Source organism: Mauremys mutica, chromosome 19 (assembly GCF_020497125.1).
Source record: "Mauremys mutica isolate MM-2020 ecotype Southern chromosome 19, ASM2049712v1, whole genome shotgun sequence".
Lineage (NCBI taxonomy): Eukaryota > Metazoa > Chordata > Testudines > Geoemydidae > Mauremys > Mauremys mutica.
The window spans coordinates 7,593,058-7,612,848 of record NC_059090.1 but is presented as its reverse complement, the minus strand read 5'-3'; the positions used below and the strand labels follow the sequence as shown (position 1 = coordinate 7,612,848).

Here is a 19,791-nt window from a genome sequence, read left to right as displayed (position 1 = left end):
ACGCGCCCACCAAAGAATCGCGAGAGCTGGGCAAGGGGCGGTCCCAATGACGTCAGCCTTGGTTACGTCCGAGCGTCGCTGCGTAGCAACCTGGAGGTGAGACGGGAACGGGCCCGGGCCCAGGGCTTTGAAGGCCCCTCCCTGAGCTAGCGCGATCTTGACCGTCATGATGGGTATCACAGGGGGCACAGCTGCAGGTGCCACGGGTGCCATGGCAACAGGCCTCCATGGGTGCCATGGCAACAAATGTCATAGGTGACGTGGCAACTGATGCCACAGGTGTCATGGCAATAAATCTCCATGGGTGCCATGGCAACAGATGCCACAGGTGTGATAGGTGCCATGGCAACTGATGCCATAGCAACAGACACCCTGAGTACCACGGCTACAGACTCCACAGACGTGGCATTGAACGAAGTAGGAGAACCTGTGCAAGCGGCAAAGGTGACGTTTAATGTGGAGTTCTGGAGCCCCAGCCTTTGTCTGGATCACTTACAGCTGGGGGCATATTGTTTCATTTTGTATTGACTGAATTTTGATGTCTTTTTTTTTTAAATATAGAGAGAAACTCCAAGAGGATGGGGGGGCAGGGAAGGTTTGATCTGGTCAGAGGAAGATCTCAGGCTTTCCAGTCTCCCATTGCCTGCAGGAGTGGTGTCTATCTGTTCTGTTTCCTAACAACACGGATACTTGGGGAACACGTTTCTAAGTTACTAAGAAATAAATTATTAATGACCAGACAGTGTTTGGTCCTGCCATGAGGGCAGGGGATTGGACTCGATGACCTCTTGAGGTCCCTTCCAGTCCTATGAGATAGGAATATCTCCAGGGCCTCAAACCTGTGAAATGCTGAGCTCCTACATCTGCCAGTGGAGTCAGCCTCAGCACCACTTAAGATCAGTCCCTAAATATAGAAATACTGAACATGGATTTTTTTATCCAAGAAAACAATTTTAAGAAATGTAAGTCCTGATTTTAGGCAATAGGATCTCTCCATGTTCATTTCATATCTGAGTGCAGGTGTGGATGCTCTGTACATCATATTCCATCTTTATATTTCACTATTTAAATTAGATTTTTTTAGATTGAATTCTGACCTCTATATTTTAAAAAGCCTGATCTTGCAGTTCTTATGGAGCAAATATCCCTTATGAAGGCAAGGATTTAAGGACTCAAGCTTGGGCTCAAAGCGGTTGTTTTCATTCACAGATGAGCTGGAACAGATAAAAAGTAAAGTCTTCACATTAGCTTGGTTACTTTGCAAGAACTCACTTTTTAAGAATGTATTTACTTTAATTATTATTTCCATTCAGCAAAATGGCAGGATTGGTTCTCTGTGAGCCCACAGAGCTTTACAACATCTTGAACCAGTCCACGAAGCTCTCCAGGTTAACTGAGCCTAACTATCTCTGTTTACTGGGTAAGCTAATGAGAGGGCTGATATGTATTTTTATTGTGCAATTTGTCATATAGGTTGTTCTTTTGTTTAATTATTGGGGCTAGATTGTTGGAAAACTTTGTATGTGCTTTGGAAGTGACCCAACTGCCATAAAAGTCAGTGAAAAGATGCCAATTAACCATAATGGGAGTTGAATCAGGCCCTTTGTCCTTGTGTAAATGTCTGCACAAGGTTCAGGACAACAGGGATAGGTCCCTCAGTCCTGCTTGAACCATTAGCATGCATGTGATTGTATGGTGCCCAGGGATCTTTGTGGGTCACTGTGATTTTATGTATAGCCGTTAGTATTTTACTTTGTAGCCGCATCTTTGATTAGAATTTGGGAGACCTATTTCTCTTAGGCTGTGTTTTCACCGCAAAGAAAGATGTGTTTTACCTCGGGATAACTATATGGAGATAAGCATCTCAATGTGAAAGCCTAGGTGAGACAAGACACAGGAGTTGACTTGTGTCCATTAGGATTTCACATTGAGGTGGCTTTCACAGAATCAGTGTCTTAATGTAATAAATACACCTTTATTTGCAGTGCAGACATAGCCTGAGAAGAGGCAGAATGGTCTTGAGGACTGAGCATGTGACTGGAACCCAGGAAAAGGCTGAGTTCCACTGCTTGCTCTGCTGCTGTCCACTTAATATCTCTGGACTAAATTTGGAAATGGTGTAAATGAAAGTGTTAATTGCATGCCTTTAAGCAGGTGTAACGTGCTTGCTGTGGGGGTGGAAGAAACGGGTATAACAGGAAAAGCAATTAACAGGAAAGCATAGGAAGGCTTAAGATAAAGCAGAGACCTCCTGCTTTGTTACCAATTTGTACTATTTGCTTTATCTGACACACCGCTCTCCAGTCCCACCCCCTCAGCATGTAAATTACACCATGTTAAACACACTTAAGTCACCATACTTGCGTGAATCTTACACCACCGTTTATATCACCTCTGAATTGGCCATCAGTGTCTCAGTTTCTCCTCAGTCAAATGGAGATAATGGGCCAAATTCATCGCTGCCGTAAATCCATTCAATTACACCTGGGATGGATTTTGCCAGCTAATAATGCCTTCCTCACAGAGTTGTTGGGAGGCATAATTAGTTAATGTTTGTACGGTGCTTTGAACATATGAAGTGCTAATTAATGTTAATGAGAGTTGTTATATTATTTTATAATAGGAACTCCTAATTCATTTAGGAATTTTTCATAGACATTGTTTTAATGTTGCTATATTATAGAAGTGGTCATGTAAAAATGGCACCTACGTACTCCACACACTTGCTCTCTGGGTGCATTCCATCATATCTATTTAATGCAATGACAAAATAAATTGTAACTATTATTTGGGTTAGCACAGCAGAGGAATAGAGTTATGGGAGAAATAGCTGGATTCTAGTCTGACTGTTGCATCATCAATAGAATTGTTTACTAAATTCCAGTTGCAGCATCAAATTCTGCCCTGTATTACATTTATGAAATCTCTGTGCAATGACTGCAGACTTTGGTCCTGCAGAATCTTTATTAGTGGTCGTGATGATATGTGAGAAGGAAATAATGCAGCTTGATTTTCAGATCCCAGGTTAAATTCATAAGGCTGACATCTTGAAAAAACATTGTTTTGCTTGCAAACTGAGACATATAATCTGAAAGTCAATAGGCACAATAAACATGGAATCCCATGAAGAAATGTATACAATCTGTATTTCGGTGGTGGGTATCTAGTTGTAAGATGTATACAGCTCTTTGCAGTCAGAACTCCCATTGGCTTCATAAGGAGCAGAATTCTGCCTTGAAGGCACTATGTAAACCATTCACAGGGCCGCCCAGAGGATTCAGGGGGCCTTGGGTCTTTGGCGGCGGGGGGCCCCTGCCGCTGAATTGCCGCTAAAGACCCGGCACTTCGGCAGCAGGTCCCGGGGCGGAAGGACACCCCGCCGTGGGTCTTTGGGGCACTTCGGCGGTGGGTCCCGGAGCGGAAGACCCCCCGCCACCGAATTGCCGCCAAAGACCCGGCACTTCGGCGGCAGGTCCTGGAGCGGAAGGACCCCCTGCCACCGAATTGCCGCCGAAGACCCGGAGCGGAAGAAACTCCGGGGGCCCGGGCTCCGCGAGAGTTTTCCAGGGCACCCAGAGCGAGTGAAGGACCCTGCTCCAGGGGCCCCACAAAACTCTAGTGGGGGTTCCTGCGGCACCTGGGGCAAATTGCCCCACTTGCCCCACCCCCCCGAGTGGCCCTGACCATTCACACAATCTTCATTGTTATTTTCAGATGCCCGTACAAAGCGTGAGTACAATGAAAGCCATGTGATTACAGCAAGAAGGGTTAAACAGGTAAATTGTGGTTTCAAGTGGGTTTATCATTCATGTGTGCTGTCCATGACCTTCTGTTCTGGCTGGGGGGAAGGGCGGGGTGCACTAATGAGCATATCACCTGGTCAGTGTCACCAAAAGGGCTGGAGGGAGCTGACAGCAAGCTAAAGCTGCCCTCCTACAGAAAGTAGCAATGCAAACACCACTTAGGCTTCTCAGGGAGGTTCCTTTCTCAGGCACAGCAGCCGCTGCTGACCTGGGAAGAGAACACTTTGTATCCCAGTGTTCCAGCAGGGGTGAATGCTCTGGATCATTGAGTCACACACACTGATGATTCTGGGAGTCAGCATTTAGCAGTGAGATAGAATTAGCCAAAAAGGATGAGGAACTGCTCCACTCTGATTCTGGAATGTTTAATTTAGCCCACAAGAGGTGATGCAGATTGGGGTAGAAAAGAGGGGAAGTGAGATTACAGTAGCCTAAAGAAGGGAGACATTGAAGTTGAATATCAGGAAGAATATTCCAGCAATAAGAGCTATTGCACTGCAGAGTTGTCTCACAAAGGGCTGAGGTGAAACCCTCATCACTTGAGATGTCTAACATTAGAGAGGACAAAGCATTCAAAAATCTACTGTATTGGCAGGTAGGCCAACAAAATGACCTCCTAGGTCAGGGGTAGGCAACCTATGGCACGTGTGCCAAAGGTGGCACGCAAGTTGATTTGCAATGGCACTCACACTGCCCGGGTCCTGGCCACCGGTCCAGGGGGCTCTGCATTTTAATTTAATTTTAAATGAAGCTTCTTAAACATTTTAAAACCCTTATTTACTTTACATACAACAATAGTTTAGTTATATATTATAGACTTATAGAAAGAGACCTTCTAAAAATGTTAAAATGTATTACTGGCACGTGAAACCTTAAATTAGAGTGAATAAATTAAGACTCGGCACTCCACTTCTGAAAGGTTGCCGACCCCTGTCCTAGGTCTTTTCCATTTCTAACTTCTGGGATTCACCGAAAGGAGTTATACACAAGTCCCATTAATGGGAACTGTGCTTCTAACTCCGTTAGGCGGCTTTGCAAATCAGTCAGCCTTAAGTGCCTTCACTGGTAAACATCACTCCATTTGACAGAAAGTACAGGTGACGAATTCAAGAAAATAGGAACAGTTGAGCTGGTCTAAAATAGTTCCATGGTGACCATTGCAATGATAAATAAATACTGCAGGGCTGGAGGCTGCGAACTTAGGGGAAAACACATTCAGAGATCTGCGGAAAAAAGCTGATGCTCAAAAGACAGGATGAAACAAAGGGGTGACTCGGAGGAGGCCACACTGTCCACTGCTTTGCATTTACACCTGTGCAATGTAGATGTAAATCGCTACCATTCTGAAGTAGTTATACCAACTTTACACTGGTGGAAATGATTGCTCGGGGTGAGAGGCAACATTGAATCAGGAATGAGCTGGTGTAACTTTCATCTTCTTGCAGTTCCTTGGCATATAAGTTACACACCACCCTAGCTCTCCCATAGACTTAGACCCAGACCCACTTGCTGACATGTAACTTACATCACTTCTGAATTCCGCCCACTTTATTCAAAATAAGCCAGGTATAATGGTAATTTGGAAGAATTTGCTAGGGATAGTTCCATGAGGAAAAATGCAGTCCCCCTCTTACTAAGATTCTTTTGTGGTTTTGCTAGAATCCTGTGGGGGACTATCTGGTACCTGAATCAGTTGAGCTGGAGTGTGTCAAATATTGTGTCATCTATGATGGCAAAACCAGCTCTTTGGATGATATCTATTATGATGATTATGGAGAGAAGGAGGAGGGTGAAAAGGGTATGTTTATTTCTCTTTCAAATATCTTGATAAGAACACTTAAGTGCACAGCCTTTATATTGGTAACATTACACCATCAATAAGCCTCTGGCTGTCATAATATTTCACATGTTCTATTCTAGGATTTATAAATCCAGATTTTCTTTCAAGGTCCCTGGGTCTAGGCTGGCTCATCTTTCAATATGGGAACCCTTCACTTTCAAAATCATTTAAGTGGAAAAGAGGCTATTTTTCCCAGTTCAACTGGGGTTTAGCATGTTTATTTATTGCTTTTTAGGGACTAAAGCTGCCTCAGAGATGTCAGGATTTGAATCCAGTTCTTCGTGTTCACAAAGTGAGTTCTTTCTTTTTATTAGTAAGCGCAGGATAAAAAAAGAAGAATTTGTATGATCGTAGTAACAAAAATAGGACTTATCTTTAATGAGAGTAGTAATTAGATGAAGTTCTGTGGCAAATGCTTAGGTCTGGAAACCCAGAGAATAAAATGCAGACCACAGCACTGACAGCTTTGTGCATCTGTTGAGTTCATTTAAAGATACCAGGAAACATTGAAATTATTTTTCCCAAACGGCAGATTACCTTTTAGACCCTGAACTTGTAGTGACCTTGCAGCTCATTGCAGAATCACAGTCCTTGTTTCTAGATCTCCCCCGCCCCCCATTATCCAGTGTTGCAAAGTGACTATAACAGTTCTAGTTAGCATAGAAGTATTTTGCAAACACAGATGTTTTTAAGAGCACGTGATCCACTTTCAGCACATTTCACCTTGTTTCAGGCATTAGTTTGAGATTGACAACGCTAAGAAAGTTGAAATTTTAACTGCTAGCTTGTTAAAAATGCCTTTGTGAATTCTTAAAATCCAGCTATTTGCAGATTTGATAAAATTGTCCATAAGACCTAACTAAAGGCTTGTCTACGCATACAGCAGCACGGTGTGATTTTTCACACCCCCGAGCGATGTCATTATCCTGACCTAATTTCCTAGTGTAGACCAGGCCTAAGAAGTGAACAAACACATACCTTGCCTTTGATATATGCTCCAATCAGAGCTTTAGGCCTTGATTCTGCACTGGCCTGTCTGCTCAGAGGTCATTGTAGAATCAAAGCCTTAAGGCTCCCATTCTGTACAGGAAAATCATTGGGCCTAGGTGTTCAAAAGTGACTAACAATTTGAAGTGCTTCAACTTGAGACTCCGTAAAGAGGCCTGATTTTCAGAGGGCGGGTGCTCAGCACTTTCTGAAATTCAGATCCCTTTATGGTGTCTCAACTTGGGCACCCCAAAATTGATACACTAAATCATTAGGCACTTGAAAATGTAAAGCCTTGATCTTTACATCAGGCTCATTGATTTTTTTTCTTCTGTATCTGTGGTACATCGTTCCAAACATATAACTTGATTTGAAACAGTCTGATTGAGACTCCTATGCCAAAGCTAAGAGCCAGTCCTACAAACACTTACGTACATGCATAACTTGCTCACAGGAACAGTCTCATTAGGTACACACTAAAATGGGACCTTATTTCAGAGTTTTATTGTGGAGAAAATCCCCTCCAATGAGACATGAAAAATAGAATGTGATGGAGAACCAGAATCAGATTTCCATTGTGCTAATTTAACTGCTTCTAAAGTAGATACAGCTGAAGGAAATCAGAGATGAGTCTGGGGGGGGGGGGAACATCCTACATCCCACATTATTAGCCCTACTTGGAGTCATGATAAGATCAAAGATGGCAAATTTTCCCAAGGCACCTCCCTGTGTCCCCTCTGCCTTTTGTTTGTTGGCATAATGAGGCAAAGAAAAAGCCACCCCAAGAACCAGGAATATTGTTTAGTTTTAAAATAGCAGTACTTCCTTGTAGTGTACCTTACTGTAGGGGATCCACAGGGAATAACAGGAGTTAAAATAATACCTGGACCTATGACAGGAACAAGAGGAAGAAAAAAAAATGACAATAGAAAAAAGGGAGCTCTCCAGACAAGAGGTTCGCAGGGAATGTCAGAAACATCCCCAGTGGCTTCCTTGCAGCAGCAGTGGCAGGAGAGTGATTGTAGCTTTTAATCCTGATCTCTGAAGGTCCTTCAGACATCAGGGTGAAATTCTGGCCCCACTGAAGCCAAAGGGAGTTTTGTCACTGATGTCAGTAGGGTCAGGATTTCACCTCAAGTACTAGGGCCTGTTAGAAATAACCCTCTCCGCATTCGACTCCCTGCAGCAACCATGTGTAATAGCTTTTCCATGTCTTTAGATGCTGAGGTAGGGGCCACCATCCAGTGTGCCAGAGTCTTAGAGCAGTTCACTCGCCACCCAGTCCGCATCCTGAAAGGAGGGTATGAGCGCTTCACTGCGTGCTACCATTTCTTGAGGACTCAGAAGATATTCTGGATGCCTCAGGTGAGATTATTGGAGAGAAGGGCCAGGCCTTCAGGCTATAAATTGAATTTTTCTATGTACATTCAACTAATTCCAGTGAATTCCCAAGTAATAATTAAAGGGACACTGTTAAAAAAAAAAAACAACAACAAAGAATAACAGACGTATTGGAGCATAAGCTTTCGTGGGGACACTGTCAATCTGATGTCTAGTCAATTTTAAAAAAGGAGTCAAAAATCATTTCAAGTAATAGCCTTGCCCCAGAGTCCCTCTGCTAATTGTTGTTCTTTTACAATCACAAGTATCTATTTTTCTCTCCCTGATGTTGCGTGGAAAAACTCACAAAAACAACATGACTAAACGTAAAGTGCTGTTAGATTAAACAAATCTCTTTCAGTTATAGTAATCTGAGGTGTTATAACAATAGCAGGTAAACATATTTGGGCAGAAATTGTGACTGTTTTTCTTTTAAAGATGATAATATGTCTTTAATAACTTCTTACATGCAATGGCTTTCATCCCCAAGGATCACAAAGCAAACTGATACATTTTTTCAGGTATTGACTCAGGGAGAAAAGTGCCACCTATTGAGTCACTTACATTATTTCCAGCAGCATGCTGTTCTGTTCTCTTATCCAAACATTAACCTGACTGGAGCCTGCTTAGACTGTGAGAGATAAGCATCCCACTTTAACATCTAGGGCAAGGCTTAAGAAAAAAAGGGAGTGACACGTCACTGCAACATGTCTTTTCTTTCTGTTTTCTTCTGTTTCACATAAGCTGTGTAATAAGTTGCTGGCCTGTGCAGTGGTCCAGTGCCATGTGCTGGCTTAATAAGGTGGCTTACGAGTGATCTGCAAGGAGAAAATAAATTCTTTGTGCCCTTTTTTGCTTCTTTATGATGTCTGACACGTCATCTACCTCAATTCTCCCTGCAGTTACAGTTGGATACAGCCTTCTCCTATACTTCCTTCTCTAAACTATTGTTCAGTGCTGCTTTGTGCTTTCAAACAGCTATTGTGTTTCACCCTAGTGAGGGCTGCATTTCAGTGGTGAACACTGGTGCATAGTCACTACTCAACTCTCTTCCCTTCCACGCTTGGCATGGCTACAGAATTTTGTCCTTAGCCTTCAGGCTGCCCAAATAGTAGGCTGTGCTAAGCTATGCTCAGAATTTTTCCTGCTCTGGTAGGAGCGATGAGTTGGAGTTGTGTTATGCAGTCACACTACACCTGCCAGTCCGGTTTGACAAGTGGTTTCATTTGGACTTGGACCAAGTAATTAGAAACTCTAATTAATCTGAGGTAATAGTGTCCTTACCTGCTTTACAAAGGACATAGTCTATCTCTTATTCTTTTTTTTTTTTTTTATTCCAGCAGGGCCACATTGTCAGTGACCATGTTCATTTCATTGACTGAGTCTAGGGATAAAGTCTGTTCTTCAGAATATCTGTCCAATTAAATGAATGTACCTCATTTCTGTTTGAATGTAGGTGCAGGCCATTGACTTAGTACCTGTTCATGGCTTCTCAGGATTCAGGTTTAAGAACTTCCCAAGCTAAGATGAAGGCAAATAGATATAGAAATAGATATATGAAGGTAAATAGATAGTTCTTTCAACTGTATTAATCCTTTTGTTTCTCTTGTGCAGGAACTGGATGCTTTTCAGCCATATCCTGTAGAGATATTGCCTGCTCAGTTATATATGGGAGATTACAGGCAGGCCTGTGACCAACAGATTCAGAAGGATCTGAAAATCAAAGCACAAGTCAACATCTCAGAGGAGATTGCAACACTGTAAGTCAAATGGTCCAGTTGGATTGGCATCGATGGTTGTGTGTGTGAAAAGCTGCCAAGGGATGCAGTACAGCATGGGAGCCCAACAGCAGAAGCTGCATGTTTGTAGACCTCCCAGGAACCTTGTGAGATACTCATTCAGTCAGAGTAGGATGGTGATTCGAAGTAATAAACTTAAAGCTATTTAATGCTTGTTCTTCTGACTTCTCTACTTGAGAGGTTGCAAAGCAATGACTCATCACTGCATCAGCCTACCGTAACTCAGAAGAAGTGAGACCATGTACAGCAAGAATGGGATCGTTATCACTGGGACCCAGATCCTCAGAGGTACCTAGGTGCTTACCTCCCATTGAAATCAATGGAAATTAGGCATCTAAATACCTGTAAGAATCTGGGCCTAAGAGTTCAACACTTAGCACCAACCTTCACAGTGAACCTAATGCCACATTTAAGAGGAAAATTTACAAGACAACATGCTTTAAAATGTAATTCATTTACCTTCTGTGTGATTTCTCTTACTTCTTTTTCTGTATTTCTCACTGACTGAAGCTATTTGACCAGCCACTCAAGTCAGTGGGCGAGCTATATTAGAACTCCAGCTCGATACAGCCAAAAACCCAGTGACATTTTGCAAGGATGTGATGAGTGAGGAAGACTATAGCTTTCTGCCTGGTTATTTATACAGCCAGTTTCACCAATAACCAAGCAGTTCTTGTGTATGTGGCTCCAAAGAGAGAGAACCCTCAAAAATCTCAGAAAACTGGGCTTCCTCTCAGCTCTAACATGAAATGCATCTGCATCGCTTAAAAATTCCTCTTCATTGTTTTGCAGCCTTTTCTCAGTGAGATGAGATACCTTGTAAGGTGTATAACACCTTAATAAGAAACCACATGAAGCAGCATCTGTGTACATTAATTATCTATTTAGGAAACTCCCCAACCATGTATGACATGCAAGAACACCTGCTTTCAGATATCTGCCTTCATCAAGCTCCCAGGTAGAACATACTGTAGGGTGATGTTAATACATAAATACTAATACAGTTTAGGGTGGCTGACTGATAACAGAACTAATGCAGCCTCAATGTCTCACTCACTCTTCCTTACTATGATGATGACAATGAAAAGTTATTACTCATGTAACTTCAAATAAAATATGACTGATTTGCCCCAGGCAAGTAGAATTTGGCAGAACTACTTTATTGGCCTGTTTAACATCACTCCTGTGTGCTCCCTTTCCAGTTTCACAGATGAAAGCAAAACACTTCTTCATGTTTCTGTGGCAGATTCCCCCGATGCAGATCTTTTTTCCTTTTTCCCCACCATTTGTCACTTCATAGGTGAGTGGATTCTGATCTATAACTATCAAGTGTGCACACTGTTCTTTTGAATGCAGAGGTTCGTAGTCTTTTAACACCTAGAAGCATGGACCCAACAGCCTCTGCTCACTGGAGGTGTTCAGTCCATTTACTGCTGTGATGGGTTCCCCCCTCTCGGGATGCTGCTTGGAACTGGGATACCACTGAGCCCGCCTGATCCACCAGCCTGGACTCCCTTTTCACCCTGTAAAGCTCTCCAAGCTTGCTATCTCACCAGCATACACACAGGTAGGGACACACTCAGCACTACACACACAGGTTCTTTAACCAGCCCTTACTTGGGAAGGCGAAGCTAAGGTACCTCCCAGTTCCTAAGGCACGCACGGGGCGGCTCCAGGCCCCAGCACGCCAAGCGTGTGCTTGGGGCGGCATGCCGCGGGGGGCGCTCTGCCAGTCGCCGGGAGGGCGGCAGGCGGCTCCAGTGGACCTCCCACAGGCGTGCCTGCGGAGGGTCCGCTGGTCCCGCGGCTTCGGTGGAGCATCCGCAGGCACGTCTGCGGGAGGTCCACCGTTGCCACGGGACCGGCAACCGGCAGAGCGCCCCCCGCGGCGTGCCGCCGTGCTTGGGGCGGCGAAATGGCTAGAGCCACCCCTGGGCACACACCCCCCTCTAGAGGGTAAATCCCAAATTATACCATCTTGCGCTGCAGAGAGAACTGTATAGTGTAAGCTCATGAAATTCACCCCCTCCCTCAAAGTGGAGAGGCATATACACAGCTTTCTGCCACAAGTTATGATTTCCCCACACTGGTTTTAGACAAAACAAAAACAAATTTATTAACTACAGAAGATAGATTTTAAGTGAGTATAAGGGATAGCAAATAGATCAAAGCAGAGTACCTAGTAAATAAAACAAAAAACACAGTCTAAGCTTAATATACTAAATGAATTGATTATAAGTAGCAAATTCTCACTCTGACTGTTGTTTTAGGCAGATTGCAGGGATCCTGAAGGCAAGCTGCACTCGCTAGCAGCTTAAACCTCCAGATATTCCTTTCACGTGCTAGTAAACCCTCTAGCCTGGGCTCAGCCCTTCCCCCAAGTTCAGTCTTCTGTTTCTCAGGTGTTTTCAGCAGGCTTCTTTCTTGGGCAGGGAGTCAGTGAAGAAGGAACCATGATGATGTCACTCCCCTGCCTTGAATAGGTTTTACATATGGCGGGAACCAGGGGTGCAAGTAAAATTGAAAACTTACTGGTACGGGGACCAGCTCTGCGCGCTCCCACGGCAGTGCTTTAAAGTAGGGCAGTAGCGGCCAGTACTGGCAGCCACTTTTTACCAGTACGCCGTACCGGCCTGTACCACTTTACTTTCACCCCTGGTGGGAACCCTTTGTCTCCCAGTTTGATTCTCACACCCTCTCAATGGAAAAGCACTTGTATTATCATGGAGTCCAGTACCAGGTGACTTGGTCACATCTCTGTAGGACCACAGCAACCAAGAGACAGAGGCTGTCTGTAAGGTCCTCAGGAAGGCTTCCCAGGATTGCTCCCTGGTGGGAGATAAGCATCTTCCAAGACCTATTTTCTCCCAATGGCCCTTTCCAGCCAGTAATCTAGATTGATTGCATTCTGCCTAGTGGGGGTTCCTCAGGTGTAAACACATTTGTAATAAATGCATAGACAATATTCCTAACTTTAGATACAAAAATGATACATGCATACAAATAGGAGAATCATATTCAGTGAATCATAACCTTTTCAATGATACCTCACATGACCTATCTTGCATAAAATACATCTTAGTTATGCCCTAATCATATCATAACCATATCTCTATGAAGAATATGGGGCACAGTGTCACACATCCCTCCTCCTTAGATTACTGCCAGAGGGTTAGTCACTGACTAATGCGAAGGCAGTGTGTCTGAGGTCCTCGGTAATGGCCTTCCTCATGCATTCATCCCATTATCCCTTAAAGGTACATCTACACTTCTGCTTTCTGCAGAGAGTGATGTGGTTATACAACTCCCAAGTTTTACCAAACACTGGAGTGTCATCCACAGGTGTTTTAGCAAAGTTCTGTGTTTCTTTTCCCAGGATGCCTGAAAACATTTTTGTGTGTAGCATTGTTAACATAATGCAGATCTCAATACCTTTGGAATGCAGGTGTCTTGGCATTTAGCCACCAATGCCATGAGACAGTGTGCCTCAGTTTCCCCTGCCACACAAACAGTCTAGGTTTGTTATGCTTTTTCCTGCTGTGCCAGCTATTACTGCTGTTAACTGGCCGGCCCCCTATGGAGCGCATTCCATCTCCAGGACTGCGCCCATGCAAAAAAATCCACCCTCCCTCCTAGGGTTCCTTTGTAATTTTCACTCCAAACATTGGAACTTTCCCTAACCCCTTCTCTCAGCAGCTTTCACTTAGTTTCTGGGTGAATTTTACCTGCCCGGGGGGATTGCTTCCTCCTCCCCTTTCTCAGATGGGTCATTGGCACTTTCACGGACACCCAACTCGTTAGTAGCATTCTTATCCTGTCTTAAAGAGACAGAGTTAGATTTCACAAGTACATTAGGAACAGCATTTTGCAAAAGTGGGACCTATATTGGGGTACCCTGTGTCACCCCTCTCTCTGGTCCCAAAAGGTCAGTTGTTTGACTGCTCCCTTCCGGGAGGTCAGTTACACATTTCCCTCTTAAAACCTGAGCCACGGGCTGGGTGCCTGGGAGCACAGACATCGACCCAGCAAATCTGTTCTGGGCAAACCCTCCCATGTGATCAGTGAGGAAACATTCCTGTACGCCCCCAAAATCCTTCTTAACGTCCTCCTCTGAGCCCCACTCTAAGTCACACACATCTGTGCTCCCTGGAGTGGGATCTGGCCCCTGTTCAGCTGTGGGCTCCTAATTGGCTCTTTATTGTACATATTATTTAAATTAACATCTGCACCAATGTCCTTCCTACACTGTCAGTATTGATAGCATTTTAATAAAACATTCATAGTTCTCAAAAACGCTCATTAAAAACCTTGCTTAAACTAGTTATAATCAAAACATAACAGTAACAAGACCCTGAATCATATCCTTGCTAACTCTTACTTTCCTGTAACACTCTAACTTCTCACACTAGCAACTTCAGTTTCCCATGCTCTTCTACACTTAGGCTAACTTAGATCCAAAAACTAACTTCTTAACCCAATCCATCCTATAGCAGCAGGACAGACCCTTCTGGGGTGGTGTAGAGAAACGTGTCCTGACACTGCCCAGCTGTACCTAGTCAGTGGTTTAAGTGGGCTCGTGTCTCCGGGACTATTTATCTGGCACCTTTCACCAGCATTAGAAATTCACTTAAAGAATAACAGGAGTGGGGATTGTTCTCTGGCTTTGATTTTTCAAGACACTAATTTGTAATGCACTTTTCTTTGGTTAGATGCTAAGATGGCTCTTGGAGCAGTTCTGGTTTTCTCTACCTTGGGTCTAAGTCGGAGCAGCACGGTGGTAATGGCCTTCCTCATGCATTCATCCCATTATCCCTTAAAGGTACATCTACACTTCTGCTTTCTACAGAGAGTGACGTGGTCTCCTGTACCTTTCTATTTCTGAACTCTTCTGAGGTGCTGGAGTAATGAGGAGCAAATAATTCAAACTCTCTGACTACATTGTAACATCAAGGAGGAGACTTGGGTTTGATTCCTGGGCCTGTGATAATGCAGCTCAGTATCTGCGCGGAGAGTGATCTGTATCTACCCTCCCCTGTTTGCCAACAGACCCGCCCGGAAGCCAAGACTACAAACATGGCTGACTGGAAGGATTACAGACCTAAGCAACTCTGCTCTCCTGGATCTCAGAGAGAGAGAGACTTTCTGACCTGGCTTTGTCCCTTACTCCTGCGGGACTTAGGAAGTCCAGCCCACCCTGCTTGTGGAACTCTGGCTTTGTGCCCTAAAGCTGAGGTCAGCAGCACAGGTGTCTTTAAAATCCCAGATTGCTTCCCCAAGACCACATTCCGTGATCCACAGATATTGTTCTAGGGAAACCCAGAATAGGGTTGCACTAGTCTAAGAGGGGTGCCCTCTTCAATCTTAAAGGACCAGCACATCTCATTACATAGCTCCATAACTCTTCAGAAAAATATTGGGTGACGGCTGAGAAGTACCTAGCTGTATACTAGATTGGTTGCTTATCCCCAAATTCCAGGATGTTCCTCAGTTTACTCGGTGTCCCGGCATTTTGAAAAGGTAGGTCTGTCTCTCATTCTGCCTTCTCTGGGCAGACTGGGGTATCGGTGCTGTCTGATCTCCTCCATGCCTTTGAAGTGAGGCCCACTAAAAGTCTCGATTGTGTTTGGAAAAGGAGCCCCTCTTCTGGAAATTGAGTATTTGAATCCAAGCTGTCCTGAAGCTGAGCATAGATCTGGCTCATTTTTTGTGTGTAAACATTTGCAACACAAAATGAGGCTTCTTACCCTGCAAGGCACATCAGAGTAATTGCAGAATGAGTTTGCCAGCAGAATAATAGAGATTCGCTGCATACTCTGCACAGGCACTGGAACCTGCGGACCTACCCTACTAATACTGGATCTGATTGCTCCCACAGACTGATAACAGTCCAATCACCATCACACCCTCCCATGCTGAGCCCTACTAAAATACTTAACTTACTGCACCCACAGTGCAAAAGTCCAAGGCTGATAACTGACTTTTCCCTTTATTGTGATCAACGTTTTTGTTTTAACATCTTGTCAAGTCTAAATAGAGCACCCCCACCACAGGCTGCCCATAGTGAAACAGGTTGAATGCTTGAGATTCCTGGTGCACGAAGCTTTTCTATGGGATGATTCAAATAGACAATCTTGCTGGACTGCAGCAGTGAAATATATTGAAGCTGCTCTTTCAATTAGGTCTTGGATCCAGTTTGGACAAAAGTCTTGGAATGCTTTAGTGAGGCTTCAGGGATCTGGAGACGAGTATGTTAAAAGAAATTGCACTGGTAGAACATGCTCCTGCCAAACCCTTACTCATATGAGTAACTAGTGTGTGCGGAGACCCACTGACTACTTGTGTGATTAGGAATTAATCATAGGAAGGTTGGAGGTTTAGGCTGTTGGTCTCTAGTATCAGAGATTCGGAAGAAATCATGCAATACCATTTCACCTTTCATCTTATTAAGCTTAAGCAATCCTAATTATGCTCCTGATTGCTATAAGAAATCCTGATTTTTATCTGATGAGAGGGACATTACTCAGCAACTTCTGTAGTGTAGCCAGAGAGGAGTGCAGTGCATTTGTGTAACAACCCTGCTGTGTAACAGCAATCCAAGCTAATTACCTGAAACTAACAATCGGGATGGCTGTAATTAGCACTTTGGGATAGCTAGACCGCTGCTTTGCTGCTATAGATCACCACTGCAATAGCATATAGTGCCAGTCCAGGAAAAGGAGACCCTCTGTCGTGCAGCTGTAGGTAGCTGCTGCTTCTCTGCTTTTTCCATTGAAAAAAGATCGTTAGCATTTTACACTACAGTCAGACCCAGTAGCCCAAGGTAGGGCTCTGGCACTGTCTTGCTGCAGAATGGTGGAAGGTACATCATAGATGAAGAAAGAGATCTGAGCTGAACACTACAGGAATATTCATAACCAGGATATCAGTTTGGTTCATTATAGATAGGACCCTACCAAATTCACGGTCCATTTTGGTCAATTTCACAAGCGTAGAATTTTAAAAATCATAAATGTCATTATTTCAGCTATTTAAATCTGAAATTTCATGGTGGTGTAATTGCAGGGGTCCTGACCCATAAAGGAGTTGTATGTGTGTGTGTGTGGGGGGGGGGGGGGTTGTAAGGTTATTGTAGGGGAGTTGCGGTACTGCTACCCTTATTTCTGCACTGCTGCTTGTGGCAGCGCTGCCTTCAGAGATGCATGGCTGGAGACTAGCGGCTGGAAACCCAACTCTGAAGGCAGAGCAGCCGCCAGCAGCAGCAGCGCAGAAGTAAGAATAGCATGGTATGGTATTGCCAACCATACTTCTGCGCTGCTGCCTACAGAGCTGGGTCCTCAGTCAGCAGCCACCTCTCTGCGGCTGCCCAGCTCTGAAGGCAGCAGCACAGAAGGATGGCATGGTATGGTATTGCCACCCTTACTTCTGCATTGCTGCTGGTGGGGAACTGCCTTCAGAGCTGGGTGCCCGGCTAACAGCCGCCAGTCTCCAGCCCCCCAGCTCTGAAGGCAGCGCAGAAGTCAGGGTAGCAATACTGCGACCCCCCTAAAATAACCTGGTGATCCCCTGCAACTCCCTTTTGGGTCAGGACCCCCCCCCATTTGAGAAACGTTGGTCTCCCTTGTGAAATCTGTACAGTATAGGATAAAAGCACACAAAAGACCAGATTTCACAGTCCTTGATGCATTTTTCAAGGCTGTGAATTTGGTAGGGCCATAATTATAGAGATAAGAGGCTACTCTGAAGTTCAGATCTGATCCAAACTACCTCCAGGGCTCCTTTGTGCTAGGTGCTGTACAAACACAGGACAGACAGACAGTCTCTGCCCTCTGAACCCTCCAAAGCCCTATAACATCATTTTAATTCCAAATCCCTGGTAGAAACACAGGGGGAAACGCTCTTTGCTCAAGGTTCCCCATTATACCCCTGCCTGGCAGAGCCCACCTCTAGGAGAGAAGTACTGTAGCCTCACTGCTGAGGCTCCTGAGTCAACGGCTTTAGTGAAACTGACACCGATCCGATGGAAACGAGACTGAGACCTCCAGTTCCTTTCCCATAGGCAGCTGGACGGCCATCACTTGATCATGAATTTTGATCATTAGTGAGCTGGACTCAAGCCGATGATCTTTATGGACTGGAGAAAGGCTCCATATCATTATACTACTCCCCTCAGACAGTTGCCTTGGTACTTCTTACTTTCAGCGGTCTAACTGTGTATTACCAAAAATGGAAGGTTTCAAAAACCTTGTAATTGACCGAGTCCTTTTCTTTCTCTACTGGTCCAGATACCACATTGGTTCATTTCTGTTCTGTATTTGTTCAGTGGCACAATAGGGTCCTGGGCCATGAGTGAAGCTCCTAGATGCTAAGGAAATGCAAATAATTAATCATGGTCAAGACTTAGAGGTAATTGTAACCTGGACAATACAAAGGAAGCAAGTTCCTGAGTCTTCTCCCTGTCTTTACTTGTATTTGTAGAGGGCTTGGAAATACATCCAGAAATGCAAAACAAACATGAGACCAAACCGTGGCTTTGTGCAACAGCTGTCAGCCTGGGAAAGCCAAATCTATGGGTCAGCGATCACAGATATCTCCGAACCACATTACTGACAGGCAGCAAGGAGAACATCCAACAAGCAAAGAAGCCTTTCCGTCTGTACCACAGTTTAACTTGGGCTGTACTGTTTAGGTAAGGTTTGACTAGAATTGGTTGCTGTGAGTAAAATAATAAGAATAATATAATAATCTGAACTTTTAGGATTGGTTTTCATCTCCACATATTATTTACATCCTTTGGGGGCCATCATTTGGGATCCAATCCCTTATTCGGGCAAATTTGCTGAACAGCCAATGGGAGCTTTGGTTTAATTGTCACTTCTGTTGGCTAATTGCGGGCAGATTATCAAAGTCCTGAGCATCTGCAGCTCCCATTGAAGCCAGTAGGGGCTGCTGGTGAGCAGCATCAGTGAAAACCCGTCCATGGATCTCTACCCTTGCATGGTAAATGGGTACTTTACCAGACACACAGTTTCAACAGATAAATATGTGATATAGAATTTCAACAGTTCAGGAATTCATCCATTACAAATCCATTCTCTCAGATGTACAGTCCAATACCAAGATGGAGTTATGCCTTCACACACGCATGTATCTCCCATTGATTTATTTGGACCCAGGCTCTCCAGCCTTGCATCCTCACATTGCAACAGTCAGACTTCTTTGCTCTGAAGTTCTATTTGACGCTCCAGTCCCATTATATTAAGCCAAATTAAAGTCCTGCCCAAGCTGATTCCATCACCAGAGTAGCAATAAGATGGACACCTGAAGGCAAGCGAAAACAAGGCCGCCTGAAAACAACACGGCAAAGAGCTATGGAAGCTGAGCTGAAAAACCTGGGGCACAGCTGGAGAACCATTGAAAACCTTGCCAGAAACAGACAGGAGTGGAGGAGCTTCATCACTGCCCTAAACACCAGAGGTGTAATGGGAACATGACGATGAAGCTCAGTACCATCTATCCCCTTATAACATTGTAAATTCCATACATTAGCATCAGAGTATAAGAGCTTATAGAAAATGTTATGTAGGCCTTACACCAAATATTGACCTCCCTACCCTAACAGTTATATGATGTCCTTCATTTTAAATCTTCATCCTAGAGCTGAACCTTCAAAGGGTTTTTGACAGGTTTGTACCAAAACATTATTACAGCCTCAATAACTCTAGCCTGGGACAGAATTACTCAGCCTTGACATTCTTGCTAATGAATTTAGACAACTAACTACTGCAGAGTGCTGAAATGTGTATGCTTTGTGGAAATTGGATGACCAGAACTAAACAGCGGTGCTGTAAATTGCAATCAGAGGTAGATTTTCTGTACTAATGTCTTTTCACTGCAGTGAGATCTATAAATGGGTCTATCAGTTTTGTACATTGCTTCAGAACCATTTTTTAAAGAAAATACTATGTACTTATGTGGCACCTTA

At 44.1% G+C, this 19,791-nt stretch overlaps 1 protein-coding gene across 3 annotated transcripts; it reads left to right on the top strand.

Moving 5' to 3' along the window:
- The first annotated feature begins 86 nt into the window (after positions 1–86).
- STYXL1 (serine/threonine/tyrosine interacting like 1) lies at positions 87–19,682 on the top strand. 3 transcript variants are annotated; one of them, XR_006574358.1, is made up of 12 exons: positions 87–444; positions 1,314–1,420; positions 3,715–3,776; positions 5,463–5,601; positions 5,879–5,935; positions 7,850–7,995; positions 9,625–9,770; positions 11,012–11,109; positions 14,519–14,628; positions 14,856–15,041; positions 18,285–18,495; positions 18,908–19,681. XR_006574358.1 is itself a non-coding variant. In XM_044993738.1 (11 exons), the coding sequence occupies exons 2-11, from the start codon at positions 1,318–1,320 to the stop codon at positions 18,414–18,416; spliced, it is 1,179 nt and encodes a 392-aa protein (XP_044849673.1). In that variant the 5' UTR covers positions 87–444; positions 1,314–1,317; the 3' UTR covers positions 18,417–19,682. The 3 variants fall into 3 exon arrangements, 2 of the variants coding, with proteins under 2 accessions (XP_044849673.1, XP_044849674.1); XM_044993738.1 differs by having other exon boundaries at positions 18,285–19,682; XM_044993739.1 differs by lacking the exon at positions 14,856–15,041 and having other exon boundaries at positions 92–444; positions 18,285–19,681.
- The last annotated feature ends 109 nt before the right edge of the window (positions 19,683–19,791 follow it).